General features: G+C 43.1%; 1 protein-coding gene across 6 annotated transcripts in view; it reads left to right on the forward strand.

The window, feature by feature from the left end:
• Positions 1 to 15,607, forward strand: part of EBF2 (EBF transcription factor 2) — a 152,727-nt gene that overhangs the window by 111,259 nt on the left and 25,861 nt on the right. For all 6 annotated transcript variants that reach the window (XM_080568650.1, XM_080568651.1, XM_080568652.1 and 3 more), the window contains 4 exons: positions 2,910 to 2,991; positions 12,335 to 12,452; positions 14,216 to 14,346; positions 14,930 to 15,056. In XM_080568650.1, coding sequence (XP_080424776.1) covers positions 2,910 to 2,991; positions 12,335 to 12,452; positions 14,216 to 14,346; positions 14,930 to 15,056 — 458 coding nt within the window. The remainder of the gene's footprint in view (positions 1 to 2,909; positions 2,992 to 12,334; positions 12,453 to 14,215; positions 14,347 to 14,929; positions 15,057 to 15,607) is intronic.

Below are 15,607 nucleotides of genomic sequence, written 5' to 3' on the forward strand. Positions count from 1 at the left end.
TCCAAAGAAGCTGCACATGTCTAACACGGCAATGTACGGGTACTGCCCCGACGCTCGCACACTGGGAGCCAGAGCCAGCACTGTCAGAAGCGCAATGAGGAATTACTAATGCCCAGTTTGTGATACCTTTGAGGCACACAGTTTCCAGCAGCTCGGGAGCTCAGCAATCCCAGAAAGCCAGGCTCCTTTAGCTCATCTTCGGTGGGATTCTCCGAATTGCTCCTGCCCAAATCTCCTGGCCTGCAGCCTCCAAAGCTCAGCGCGCTGCGAGCAGCCGGTGAGAGCGGGGAATGGCCCGCTGCTTTTGGAGGCAGCCACCTCTAGCAGGAGCTTTGTTTTCTGTGTATCTTTTAGCAGACACCCATTGGGATGAATCCGCGCCGCTCTAATTAAAGCCCAAGTTCATTTCCACGTATATCGCTGATTTCTTTTAGCTGGGGGTCCAGACCCAAATATTCTGGGGTTGTTCTGGCAGAAAATAGAAATTGCATTCCTTGCCACGCAACATTACGGTCCGCTCACAGATTTGCTTAAGCACGTTTAGAATTTGTACCTGTGTGTGTCTGCGCTGCAGGGCTTTGTGCAGGGTGCTGCTGCGGGCTCTCGGCTCGTCCCGAGGCTCCCCAGCTGACACAGCGAGTTGGCTTACCGACACCTTCCTGTGCTCCGCGCTGCGCCGCTCTTCAGCTGCTGCCGAGCCTTTTCCTGACCTGGAGGAATAGCTATACAGCAATTACAAACATTAAAAACAACCCGAACACCTCCCCGATTCATTTCATCTTTTGTTTTTCCTTGCAAGTCACAGCAAGCCGGGGATGTTGGGGGGTTCATTGGGTTTGTTTGCAGCCCTCCAAACCAGTCCCTTCTCCTCTGGCTCACTGATTGCCAAGTACAAGTTCCCTGCCTTGGTCTGTTGTGCGCTTTGTAGGCTTTTTCCTGCCTCACTACATCGCAGTAACAGAAGCAGTTGACGTATCTGCAAATACGTTTTGATATCTGTAAGAAGAGGGCAGGAGAACAAGGAGCGTTACCCTGAAACGCGGGGAGCCCTCTGAGCCCCGAAGGACGAGGAGCGACGGAGAGAAAAATACCAGCCTGCAGCGCGCACACGCACGGCAAGCGTGTCGTGTGGAGGTGTTCAAAGGTGACGGATTTAAGGAAAGAAATGCTCAGCGGAAGGATGCGTTTTGTGGCAGGCATTTTACGTGACGTTACCGGGCTCGTTTTTGTGGGGTCAGCTGTAGGGAGGTTCTGGAGGGCTTTGGTTTGTTCAAGCAAGGTATAAATGGATCAGATCCTTCACTACTCTTTGTATGGCTGTACGGAGAGAAACGGCACGGTGTGAGCGATGCAAAGAAAGTAGCGATAACAAGGAGAAGCGGATTTCTGCTTTATTGCCTCGCGTTGGGGCTGTTTGGGTTGTTGGTGGTGGCAAAGCCTGGGAAATATACATCTTTCTCCTTTAAAGTTCTAATTCAAGGCATGAATGTGTGAGTTCTGAAGGGACTTAGGGACTGCGGTAAAAAATCGTTGTCATAGTAACAGAAAGGGAAATAGGCCTGGCTCACCTGGGACTTTAACTTACTGCAAAAGCGGATTTTTTTTTATTTTTTTTTAAGGAAAGCACTCAGCAAGAGAAATAAATAAATAAAGTGTTCTTTGTATTCTAAACCGATTCTTCAACTATTAATTTTTTCTCATATCTGCATCTTTTTCCTTCCAAACTCATTTAAAAATCTCTGTTTTTTTTTTTAATTGTTGCAGCTAAACCCATTTTGTCCTCCAAAGGGCAATGCACGAGCAGAAAGGAATCACAGAAAATAATTTCACATAGGATAAAGGATGTCAAAACATCTTCTTGCCTGCTCTGTCTGAATTCAGAAGACACGCTTGTTTTGTTTGTAATCCAACAACTGTGATTTTTGTGCCCTTCTGAGAAGGGCAGACTTCTTTACCTTTGCAATTCACAAATTTAATCAGGCGAATGAGACAATAAAGGGACGAATCCTCTCGTCCCTGGATGAAAAATTTGGTGGAACAGCTTATTGAAAACTGCCTGCCTAATATTTCTGAACTGTAAAATCCATAGGCTGTAACACATAGTGTTGGGTTAGCCCATCAAGCATCCTGAAGATTCAATTTATGAATATGACAAGCTAAACTCTCCAGAATAATAACGTCTAAAGACAGATATATGTGACAAGGCAAAAATAATCGGCACGAGAACTTTGTGCAATGTTAATGGGTTTATCTGCTTGGCCAGCGTGAGCTGTCACGGCTGACTTCGATTTGTGTTTCTGTTATCCGCTCTGAAAATCTAGGTAAGATTATAATCTGGGCTTCTGGCAGTTCTGCCTCTCTGCTTTAGTCACTGAAATCTTAATAGCTGAAAACATCGTCGTGATGAAATCTCATCAGCTTCTTCTGGCAGCTCTGGTTGTCTCTGTTTTTTAATACCTTCTAAGTAGTTTCAAGGCTTATCTGCCTCGGAGTTGCCCTGTTGGTTTTTGTGTTTTTCACAAAAACATTATTCATCTATATTGTTTCATGGAAAATCCATTCAGACAGCGAAAGAAAGACCCGGTATGCATGGAAGAGATAAAGAAAGAAACTCAAATCGTGTGCTCAAACATGCAGTGAAGGAACTGGCATAAATCGAGTAGATGTGTTGATTTACATCAACTAATTGCCCATCTCAGTGTGGATTAGGCACGTCAGCTATAATTTACCTGATTTTTATAAAATTGTCTGTGTTTTTTGTTGTTGTCGATTTTTTTTTTGTAAGTTCTCACAGTCCTGGTCTCCTGATACACCGACATGTAAATCACCGCGATGTGTACTTTAAGATAGAATACAGCAACATGTTCTGTTATTCTTAATAACAGTGACACGGTTCTTTATCATTCCAGATTCTTCTTAAAATTTTTTCTCAAGTGCAATCAGAATTGTTTGAAAACAGCAGGAAACCCAAGAGATATGAGGCGGTTCCAGGTAAGGCTCAGCATTAAGCTGTCTGCTTTTTTTCTCTTTTTCTCCTTTCCTCTCTCCTACATTGTTCATAATAAATATGATGACAGTATATGATAAGCCATATCAGATATTGTTAAAGTTTTTCTCCATTTGTTGTGTTTAAACCTTTTTCCCTCTTCTCTCTCTTTTCCCACTCTGAATCCCCAAGGGGAAGTGATGTACTGTACCAACCAGCAGTGGATATTTGATTTGACACCCTCGGGCAAAGCACTCGCACATACAGCTGCCCACAGCAGGGATCATGTTTGTGATACTTAGATGCCTCAGAATTTTTCAAAGTAGCTCTGTACGTGGTACACAAGCAGTCTCCTCATTTCCCTCCACTCCCTATCTCTTTCCATCTCTTTTGCCTTTTAACTCTTTCACGCCCTCCCTTTCAGCTTCTCTTAAAAAAAAAAAGCAACAGTAGTGATGGTCACTTTAAGATCTCACGCAGGAAAGCAACAAGACCCACGGGACAATGACCCAGCTGCTTTGCAGTAAAATCTGCCACTGGTTTCATCATAGCTGTCGCTGATGTATTGTGAATACCAGCTAATAAAAACACAGAAGGAGGTGAAGTGTGTCAGGTTAGAAGCAGCGGAGGAGAGGCAGACGTGGTCTCTTCTCTTCCATACCCTAATCCTTTAAGCAATTACGTTTAATAAATAAGTATTTTCCCTGTAACTTGGCCCTCACAAGAAGCTAAGTGCAATGCTCGAGCCTTCTAAGTCCTGGGTGTGTGGCCAGGTCTTTGTGCAGTGTGAAGAGTGGCGTGGAGGAGGATGCTGTAGAGAAGTGGTGCCAGAACTGGCCCTGCTCGGGCAGCTGAGAGCTGGGCAGCACGGTCTCAAGGCAGGGGCATGAGATTGCAAGTCACACGGGTACGCTGTCATTTCCCTTGCTTTCAGCCTATACATCCACCTCTCCAAATGGGGCTGCTCACCTCTGCAAAACTTTGGGGGGTTGATTCAGGAAAGGTTTTGGGAAGACACACGCATACTTTGCCAGCCAGGGCCTTTGAAATCTGCTGATGAAACGGGCTGTCCGGGTAAACAGTTACAATTATTATTGCACCTTCATTGCACCGTGATACCAAGAGGATTTTACCCTGCTGGGGGCTGTGTCATTTTCTTGTAGACCCACAAGACTTGTCGGGGGAAGGCGACATGCTTAGCTTTGGCGATTCATGTTTGATTACTCAGGTGCTTGCCTCATTTTCCTCATTTACCAAAGAAGCAAAAACTCCAGAGGAGTTTACAGAACTGCATAAAACTTTCCACAAAACAGGTTTCCACAGACAATGGATTTTGTTCTATACTCTTACTAGAAATGAAAGATGCACAAGAGGTTTATTCTTATGAAAAAAAAAAAAAGACACAAAAAACTTGTAGGAGAAATCCAGTAAAATGAAAATGCAGAATAATGAAAACAAAAATCTACTCTGATCTCTGAAAGCTCCAAAAAATTTAGAGAAGTTTAGGCAAAAAAAAAAAAAAGATTTTAAAAATTATTTATTTATTTATTTATTTTTACGCCAGTGGTTTAAAGAGACCATAGTTACTTTTCCATTCTGTTTTTTCAGAGATGGTAAGACATCTGAAGAAAAGAGGTGGCCATTGTTAGCGAATTTGCCCTGATTTTTATTTCACGTGGCAATTTCCATAAAGAAAAAAGCACCAATTAGACATCATCTGTCAAAAATGTGCACAAAGAAGGATTGGTTTGGTTTTGCTCTTCGTACCAAAACCAGCAGCTTAGCACACCCTTGGAGCTTCAGTGTGAGATTTAAGTTGAAACCTTGGAATTAATCAAGGTTAGGCAAAGCCTAGGTTTATCTTACTCTTTGTCAAAACCAAAAATGTTGACTTTTTTCAGAGTTACAAAAACGAACATTTGAAACAAATGGTAAAATGCTTGAGGTGGTGTGTGAAAGCAGGATCTTTGTTCAGGCTTGTCCAGAACTGGATTCATCAGTTGATGAGCTTGGTTCTGGGCTAGAGAGGTCAGAGTGTATGAAAAAAGATACAAAAAAGTAGTTCCATTGCTGCAATCATATGCATTGGGAGTAAAACAGCCGTGTGTTCCGGTGGAAATCAGCCAGGATGATATCGGTAAGGATGATAAGCAAAGTGCCTGGTTGTTTCTAAGGACAGAAGCACGACTTCCCTGAACGCAACGTAAGAAAGAGCATTCTTGGATGCTCCACCCTCTCTGTCTTCAGGAGCCTCCTTTTTTTCCTTTTTTTTTTTTTAATTTGGACAAATGTTTGTTTGTTTGCATCTTGTTGAGTGCGGTCTGTCAGCTACCCTTAAAGTCGCAAGTGGAAAAAAAGCGACATCACTCCAAATAGTAGTAGTGTGCTTGCACGCTGTGAACGTCTTCATTTTCATTGAAGTTGTTGAGAGTTACATCAGGCAGGGCAATTAACGTGTGGGATTGCTTATTGGGTTTGAAGGGACAGTTGTTTGTCCCACCAGTACAAGAACACCTGAGCAGAGTAAAAGCAGGTTCAAAAAGCATAAAAAGCTACTTGACTCGTGATTTAATTATGCTTATGCTCTATTCAAGGGCCATGTCTAAAACATTTGTTGTTTTTTCCTAGTAAATTCTTTGTAGAGCTATTGTTAAGACCCTCTTCTTTCAAACATTTCCACACACTCAACTTCCCTTACCCAGACTTCTGCAGCAATGCTGAGTTGAATTTCTTTTAATTTGTACCCGTGTTATTCTAGGGAATCAAATCTCTTCATTTTCAGTGGGATAGAACTTGTCAGATCTCCAGAAGACATTAAGATACTTTTTTATGGTTAGAAAGAAAACAGAAGAGCAAAACCCTGTCTCAGGCTTCTCATCACTGAAATTGCTACTGAAATCTAGAGCTGAAAGGGTCTCATCCAAACGTTCTTGCTCTTTGAACGAAAGCCCAAAACTCAGGCTTGGTTGTTGAGACGCAAATGTAAATAAGAGGCATGGAAATTGTGCCGTACAGTGCCTCTGAGTGAGCTCTTCAAGCATGGAAGAGTGGTTACTCATGTCTGGAAAAGCGTCAAGTTAATGCTTCTGATTAGAGATGGGTGTGAATGTACGGCTTGGGCTTGGTTTGGCTGATAACCAACGCTCCGGGGAGCTGGGATCCAGCCTCCGAGCCTGGCCTCACGCTCACTACCTCGAGATCGAAGATTCAGCTCTTGTACAGTACAGTTACAGTATAGCAAACTCAATTAAACATTAGATTTCACTTACATCACACCCATTTAAAAAAAAGGGGGGGGGAGAAAAAGGGGTGGAAAGGTTACATTAACGCTGCATTGTAAATTTAATACAGCTCCAGATGCCTGAAGAGGTTTTTTTTTAATTTTTAGTTTGGAGAGCAACGCCAGCTGCTTTGTGATCACGTTAACTACTTGAAATTTGCTTTGATATGAGGTAGAGCTGCAGAGATTAAAAAGAAAATCCCTTAACTTTTACAGATTTTTAAAATGTTTCTTACGATGTCTTTCTACTGTTGAGAAGTGTTATACCTCAGAAGTTAAAGGATAAGTGATCATTATTTTAATGTTTTTTTCCCCAGTAATAGCATAATTTATTGTGAATCTCAGGCTGCTTCAGTGTCTGTCAGTGGCTAGAGCAAGGGCAGGGAATCTGTCTAGAACTAGTGGATAGCTTCATGGTTACTCGTGGCTGCCCAAGTACGTATACAGGTCCAGTAATACGTCCTTGGGAATTTAACTGGAGCAAATATTGATCAGTTATCAGCCGAAATATCCCTGAATAAAAAGGAACAAAAAAGAAACAACAAAAAAAGCATGTTTGGGTCACTGCGCAAACCACACTGCTATGTGAGTTCAGCTAATCTGCAAATCTGAGTTTCCATAGGTATTGTCATTACTGTCACTGCTGTATTTGCACTGAGTGATCTCCCAGGAACAGAATAAAAAAAAACGTGATGCCCTCCACTTAATGAGGACTTCTCCTAGAGAACTTGATTGAAGCCCAATGATACTTAATGGTAATGACCGGTGTGTAATGGGGGACAATAATTCTGTGGAATTAAGATGAGGCACTCCAGCTAAAATGCTTCAGCTGAGAGCTGGTGCTAATGCATTAGCCTCCTGTTGATTGGGAATTCTGCTTCATCCGGTAACACACTGATTAAACGATCCTACAGTGCCATGTTTGAGGGAACGGTACCAGGCAGGAGAACATCAATACATCCTTGAACCAGCGGGATTCTTCAGAGAAGAGAAAGGTCGGCAATTGTCCTCTGTTTTCAGCAGACATCATGACACGGAATATTTCCTGGCAGGTATCCCCCTCTAGGTGATCTAGGGAGAAAGAGAAAGGAAAAATAACAAAGTGTGTCCCCGGGGAGATTTCCTTCCTGACCTCGGAGTGGTTGGATCAGTTCTTCACCAGGCGCGTGAGCCAAGCTGGCTGTGGCTGGGAGCTCCCCCAGCTAGGTTCTGGCCCGAAGCACTGAAGGATCTGTGTCGTTCGGGAAAACCGGGGAAGGATGGGGGGCTCGTGCTGCGACTCAAGGATGTCGTGGTCTGTAAAGAAACAAAAAGGGAGGGCAGCAGCAAAACAGAACTGGTCAAAATCAAATCACTCGCAGCCTGATGGTAAAAAGGACGTGCTAGAGACCCCCCAGTCAGATTTGGACGTGGACAGAGATCTCTGAACTGCTGTCAGAGAGATGAATACTGCAGGGAGTAATGTCATTACTCACTAATTCCCCAGTTATAGATTGCAAATCAAGAGCAACTGGCATCCAGCTATTGCTGTGTGACAGATCTCTTCGTCAGAAAGAGACAAAAGGTGGTGTTATTTTAGACCCTATATACATGTGAGGGATTGAAACTGCAAAAACGAAACAACAACAACAACAACACAACACTGAGCTGGTTTAAGACCATTTAATAAAAGCAGCCACATGGTTTAGCTGTCTGTAATAGCAGGAGACTGGATATCAGTGACCTGGGAGTTATCTCCTACCCCTGTGCCCCCATGCCTGAAATGAAGGCCAAGTGCATGCTTCCCTGGTAGCCCCGAGTTTGCGGCAGGCCGGGGTATCAGGGAGGATTTCCCAAGGAATTCAATGGAAGGTTTGAGCAGAGAGAAGCCGCTGGCATTTTTCACGTTGTTTATCTTATTCCTAATCCAACTCTGAAGCAAACAAGTATCGTAGCATCTACTCCTGTATTACTCGCTCAACCAAAACGCCTGACATCAATGGGAGCCCCGTCCAAGTGAAGACAGCAGGATGAGGCCTGACATCTTTTCTTCCACCCAGCTGGAAAATAATAATAATGATAATAATTTTTTAAATCCTCATAGTAGTTATTCTTTTGAAAAGTTAAAATAACACGGTGCTGGGACTAGAGAGTTATAAGGGAAAGTGCATCAGGAATGTAATATTGTTTCCAGATGTACAATGTCATAAAGAATTTTTTCCACACTTGGAATGGCAACAGGAATTTTTGGGGAGAGATCATTTACACAGTGATGAGATATGTTACATGTAAGTAAATGCCTGTATGCCTGGAATGTTTGTGCCATATGCCTGAAGAGGTGTCTCTGAGCGATGCAGCTTTTGTGTGTTCACTCTCATGTATGGGATCTGAAGTGGAACACGCTTTACAAATATCAATATCATGTATAGACGGGGGAGGAGAGATTGCAGTGCCTCTGTCCAAGCATTCTGAAGCACTTCATGCTACTCTTACATTTTTCAGTGAAATACCTCAGGTAGGTGCAGCGCTTGCCTTCCCCACTACCTGCCCTCCACTTTCATGGGCTTCCTTCAGGGGACATTAACCCGGGCTGGCTGCTGCAGGAGTTGAGGATTTCAGCTTTCGAGCTGCTAATGTGAACTGTTGGGATTGATGGGGGCTGTCAGTACTACTGAATCAGAGAGGTGATCTTTAAGGTACCTGGGTACAGGTTTGTAAGGGAGTACCAACACTTTGAATGGTGCAGGGACATGGAAGAGGGACAGTGCGTCTCAGGGATCCCACGTGTAACTGACTTTGGCTGGATGTCACGGTAGGCGAGCCTTCGTTGCGGTTTTTCAGCAGGGAGTGCTTGCAGGAATCCACCTGGGAAGTGAAAATAACGTGGAGATAACAGCACGTGCGTTTCTCCAGTACTGCAGCAGAATTGTTGCTGTAAGTCTGTGGCTCGGTAGCCAATAATGAAACCCTCGCAAAGGGAATCCTAAGGAAAATTCAGGGAATCCTGCTGAAAGCCCTGCTCAGAAGGTTGCCGCTCCTGTGTTGTTCATATGGATTGCCCCCGTTGGGCTGGCTGAAGCAGCAGCTTCATTGCCACGTCTGGTCTTCTTGGTTCTTCTTGGTTGGTTGCCCTCTGAAACTCCACCGGGGTGACAAGTTGATCAGCCGCTTGGAGCACAAACTCTTTCTCAGTTGTGATGTCTACAGCAAATTTGACTCAAAGCTACGACTACCAGAATCCATCGCCTGATGTATTTTGATGTTCTCATCATTCCCTTCGTCGTACATTTTGCAGTAACTACTGATTTTAGCTGAAAGACCATAAACTGAATAGGCAGAGAAGCCAAATTGTCATGCACTAGAAGTAGTGCCATCAGATCAGGAAACAAACCAACAAAGAAAAACATTTGCTGGTAATTCGCCAGTGCTGTAGACAAATCTGAGAATTTAAACCTCCGGAGAAGTGTGCGCATCACCTTTCACCAGCACTGCATACAGGAATACAGGTTAAGAAAAAAAAAAGACCTGAGATGTTTTATGATGTTAGGAGAACAAGTGTTATTGATAAATTTGTGTTCAGAAGGGTATTGGTGAAAATGCATAGAAATGGTTAACAAGGTAATGGTAAGAAACGTTGACCTTGATTTGTTTAGCTAAGATGTAAAGATTTTTGAAGGTCAAAGGTGTTCTTGTGTAGTGTTTTGGAGTCTAACTGTGTCTGACCCTCTAACATTAAGCTGCTGTGGCCTGCAGTTTTGAAGAGTGAAGCAAACCAGGGGGAAAGAGAGAAGGGGGAGAGAACAGGAAATGGAGTGAGGTGTTTCAGGAAGTTGTCAGGAGTTGACTGATTGATTCCAGATGGAAAGGGTCACCCGTCGTGACCCAGGAAATACTCACTGGGGGAAAGCAGTTGGCTTGTGAAAGGGAAGGGCCTGGGAGTTAGAGACCATAGTGGAATGCACATTCCTCTTCCTTTTATCCATAAAACATTGGTTTTTAATCTTTGGTATAAAACAATTGGATTGCCATCTCCATCAGGCGAGAGGGAATGACTGGACCAGACTGGAGGAGTCCAGCACTTTTATGTCCATAATCTTCTTACTCCACAGCAATGAGTTGCCTTGCAGTGTCGTAGTAAGGATGACAAAGGTGTGTGCTGCATTTCCATGGCACCTTGGAGATGCCTCCAAATAAGGTCCAATATTTGAGAAGGTTCTGGTCCAGATCTGAACCTTGCATTTCGTCCCGTCCCCGAGACCGCTGTATTTATTTACCCTAGGTCCCAGCCTGCGAAATGCCGAGTGGCTTTGACCCTCCTATGATGAATGGGAGAGGTGAATACAAATGGAGCTGCTCGTGGAGAGAGGTCTGAAAGTGCTTCTTCTGCTCCTGCTGGCTCAGAGAACAGAGGATGCTCCACACTTACCTCCTCCACAGAGGACAATTTCTCACTAGTACTCGTACTGCAGGGACCTCTGCAACTGGAGTGGGGCTCTTGTTTTGTGCCCAACATTTACACCCAAGTGGTTATCCAACAGGGAATGTATGCATACTTGTAGTCCGCATATATTACAAAAATCTCATACTGAGAGCATGTGTGTGTGTTTATCACATACATACCTTGTGTATGTGAGGTCAGATATGTATATATTATATAATGTAACTGTATATATATGATATACTTTTGATTTACATTTGGTTACAATTTAAACACTTGTCGTAAATATTTCAGACACTGGAATAATTCAGGTCTATTCCCCTGTTGCCATAGTGTGCTCTGTGCTGGCCAGTGAGAGATTAAAATTTATTTCCATTGTTTAACGGAAAATAATGAAGTGCATCTGAGTGGGTTCAGCTATGTCATGCGGGAAATGTTCACTTTGGATAGGAGTCTCACTCCACCCAAATGTGCAATGATGAAATCAGTTGGCACACAAAAGCAACACATTTTGTGACAAGAATGCTTGAGAAATATAAGAGTACGGTATGACAAGAGCCTTTTGGAATGAATTAAACTTGTCTCAAGAAAGAAAGTATTCTTTAAACCAGCACAATCCTGTAGGAAGGCCAGGTTTCTCCCGCTTTATGACAAGTAGAGTTTTACCAACAATTAGAGCTCGCCATTCTCCTACCCAGACCACGACAGCTGTATCTGTGAAAATTCATGAACACGACCGGGGGCAGGTTCTCAATAGCTGTGAAGGGCTGTGCTTGTGGGGCAGCTGAAGGGATTTAAGCTGATTTACCCCAGCTGATGGCCCCAACCTGAAAGTTTCAAAAGGATGCATCTTCTTGCAGTAGGTAAATTCTGCAGTTGAATTTTTTCCATAAAACTTGTGGTTTAAAGGTAAGCATATTTCTGGATTTATAGGAAATAGAGCTTTGGATATTGTGTTTTAAAGGGAGAACTAAATGGCCTTCATTAACATCTACGGTTATTTCTTCTATGAATTCAGGTGCCATTGGAGCCCAGCAGCAGAAGTCAGGGAGGTTGAGGTTTTCAAAACTGGTGCTTGGTTCTGGTTGCCCAGACTCGGGTGTTTCTTGAGAGGCACTGAGCCTGCATATTTAAAAAACCAGACAAGATATTAGGTACTTTTTTCACGTAGTAGGAATTTCTATTTTGCTCGGTCAACGGAGACCTGTATTTTCAGAGCAGCTGCGGGTGCATTTGCATGTGTGCGCAGTACAGCAGATGGCTCTGAATCTGCATGGCTGTATCAGAGGGCAAATTGCTGTGGTGCTCTGCAGCCTGCCCTCCTGGTTGGTGTATGCAGACCTCTTTGCCATCAGCTATGCTACAGTGCATCATAGGGAACAAAATTTAGGGCCATCTGCAGTAGCTGGTTCATTATACATTAAGGACTTTATATGGCCCTCAGGATGCTATGTTAAATGGAATTAATGCATAGAGTGGAGGCTGAAAATATTTTCTCCCATCCTTGCTAGGGAGTAAATCCTGTAGGACATGATTACGTTTTACAAACAGAACAGGATTTTAAGTAAACTGAATAATTAATACTTTACAAGCTGAATATCCAAGTAAGTTGTTTACCTGCCTCCCTTTTCCTCCTTTTGCAAATGTCTAGGTTGTGCTATCAACAACAGTGAATGTAGACGGGCACGTACTGGCAGTGTCTGACAACATGTTCGTTCACAACAACTCCAAGCACGGACGGAGAGCAAGGAGACTTGACCCCTCTGAAGGTAGGATATTGTAGGAAGAACAGCACGCAAATGAGTGCAAAAGCATATTACCATTCTTTGGTTTCTGTTTGTTTTCAGGAGGGAAGGGGAGCTGAGGGGGAACCACAGAACCTCGGGGGGTTTAGGGAAGGAAAAGGCAGGAAAACAGTGTCTACAGCATGCAAAATATGATCCTCTTCACATCTAAGAGACTGACTTCCCTCCCCCTCCTCCCAATTCATTAATTAGTTTGTCCAGCAGAGATGAAAAACATAGAAAGATTAAGTATTATCTAAAATTCAGACTTCTTTTTCAGCTGGGATAGATTTGATTTCAGGCAAATTAGGCAACATGACATCTTAGTTAAACAGAACTGTTACAGCACAAGATGTGTATGAAAAAGTGTCACTAGTTCCCTTAAACAAACTATGTGCAAAGCATAACAATGCACAGAAGGAAATTGACACTAATTGATTTTAGTTTGTTTGGCTAAGCAAGACTCATGGCCGTCTGCAGGATGGTTTTTGGACTATATTAAAGTAATTACGACTACTTGTATCTGTTAAGTTTCAAAATGGTTGGCCCCTCCTCTCCCTCTTCTTGTGCATTCATTACCAATGCATTCCACCTCTCTTGTGCAGGCAGTACTCAAAATTACCAGAAAATGCTATCTGTGTCTACTTCTTCCTCCCCTACAGCTAGTGAAAGTGAGAAGAGCTAGTGATGTTAGTAGAAAAGACAAGCGAGGATATTATTTCATTATAATGTTTTGCTGTCCCACTTCTTAAATGTGCCCTATATCAACCTATAAGAAGAATTAATGAACTGGAAGAAAATGATTGAATCAGTAAAGAATTCAGAGTGGTGTTAATTCTCCCCCAGCGGGCAGTGAAATGGTAGAAGGAAAATCCCAGGATTCCTAGCCTAGGAAGCCATCCAGTTTTTCCTTGACTGATTGGATGTGATTGACTGGCTGTTCAAAGGAGTCTCATGTTTTTGGAGCCCTGCCAAAGTTCCCCTCCACCTCTGACCCTGTCAACATTGGGAATGGAGTGATGGATTGACTTTGGTTATGGCCTGGAAACCATATTGGGTTCCTGATGGGATGTATAGTCCAGAGGCCTTGAACATATGGAAGAGAGAAGAAAAAAAAATCGGCTCTATAAAATCAAGAAAATTATTAGAAATCGTATTCTGACAAGAATTGGAGGAAACGTTTGATATTTCCATATCTCTCTTACCCATTGATAAACTTCATAAATCTTAATCTACCTCCCTTTGCACAGGCTTTAGCTGTTGTGTGATCGTATGCTAATGAGTGTTTTTTTAAAACAGCCTCTGCACAATCATTTAAGCGTTTCATTTTTACACCCACTACAGTTGGCCTATTAGGCTTTAATGACACAATGTTAAGTGCCAGTAATGAATAGGCAAGTAATTAACACTGGCAAGGCAGAAAACACTATTTATTTATTTATTTATATATTTGTTGGGCTTCCTGGAAAGGTAAAGCAGCCTTCATGAGTGAATGGCTGGAGGGGACTTGTCCCAGGCCTCTGGCAGCGCTGGGGAATTCCTGACAACCGTGACGCTGCAGCGGTGCAGAAACCCCCAGGAGTGGACAGGTGAAGTTTTGTCTCAGTACGACTTAGGACTGCTTAATGCGCACAGAAGTTGGGTGCACACATCAGCTGCAAGGGTTTACACGCAGTATTTTTAACAATCTCACAATCGTGCACAAATACAACCCCCCAACCCTAATCTTAGCCTTTGGTTTTGTTTAGCCACACCGTGCATCAAAGCAATCAGCCCGAGCGAAGGCTGGACAACAGGAGGAGCAATGGTGATCATTATTGGAGACAACTTCTTTGATGGGCTGCAAGTAGTATTTGGAACCATGCTCGTCTGGAGTGAGGTAGGTAGAGGCACCTCCCTGCTACGAAGCTGGAGAAACACTCTGCTGTTATTTGGAAGGTGGAGGGGAGTGGTGTTATTTCTCATTCCAATAACGCTACCAAAATGGTGGCGTGTAAGATGGGCCGTGTAAACCTCTGTGAAGGGAATTCATGGGACACAGTTACTCTGTGGAACTCCCTGCTAGGTGACATTACTGAGGCCAACTGCCCAGTAAGATCCAGGATGTGATTGGTTCAGGGGTCTGGAGGCAGGTAAAGGTACAGAAATAAAGCAAGAGGGTATGAATATAGGAAGAGTTAGAGTTTGGGAAGGAGAAATAATTCCTTTTGGGTCCAGCAAGAAGCCAGCAATTAACCAATAAATAATACAATTTTCCTTGATGACAATTTATCCTAAAAAGCGTCTTCCTCTCCTGGAGGCAAGAAACTAGACCAAATGTATCACCTGCCAGATCTATAGCATCTCCTGCGCAGCAATAAGCAGTACATTTACCCATAGAGTATGTTTGGAGGGTGTAAATGCAAGTCGGGGGAGTAACACCGACATATCATAACTGCATCTCTCCTTTTGTTATTTCCCAGCTTATCACACCTCATGCCATCCGAGTTCAGACACCTCCACGTCACATTCCCGGAGTGGTTGAAGTGACATTATCATACAAATCCAAACAGTTTTGCAAAGGCGCCCCAGGCAGGTTTATTTACACAGGTAGGTGACTGTGATTTACAGTGGAGGAGCTTGAGCTCTGAGCCTCTTTGTTTTGGTAAACAGTATTGACAACTCCGTGCTTTGTTTGTTTGCTTGCTTTGCCTCTTGCTGTTTGAAGGCCACTCTGCTAGTTGTGGCATTTGGGTACATAAGGAGATAGCTTCATTGCTGTGCAGAGGTGTTAAGGGACTGTTACTACACATGTTAATATTTTTTCCAGATTAGAGCTCATGCTGTTATGATATGGGTCTGTCTGTAGATATATTGAATGTACAGTAATGTGATAGCATTGTTCTGTATATCCAAAGATGTTTTATTTATAACAGTATTTATTTTACATTTCTCTCTCGCTGGGGGTAACCTTTCATTTTCGAGATAATCCCAGAGGACGAGGAGAGTGTCTTGTATCGAGAGAAGCCAATGAGCCGAGTGGAAAATAAATACGATTTTTTTATTTTTTTTATTCTTAAATGGATTATAAACTTGTTTAGTGCCCTACATTCACCTCTGCTAGCAGGAGAATACTAATATTATGGAGAGAGCAATCTATA

This window comes from Anser brachyrhynchus (genome assembly GCF_964034855.1).
Source record: "Anser brachyrhynchus genome assembly, chromosome: 26".
NCBI classification, from domain to species: Eukaryota; Metazoa; Chordata; class Aves; order Anseriformes; family Anatidae; genus Anser; species Anser brachyrhynchus.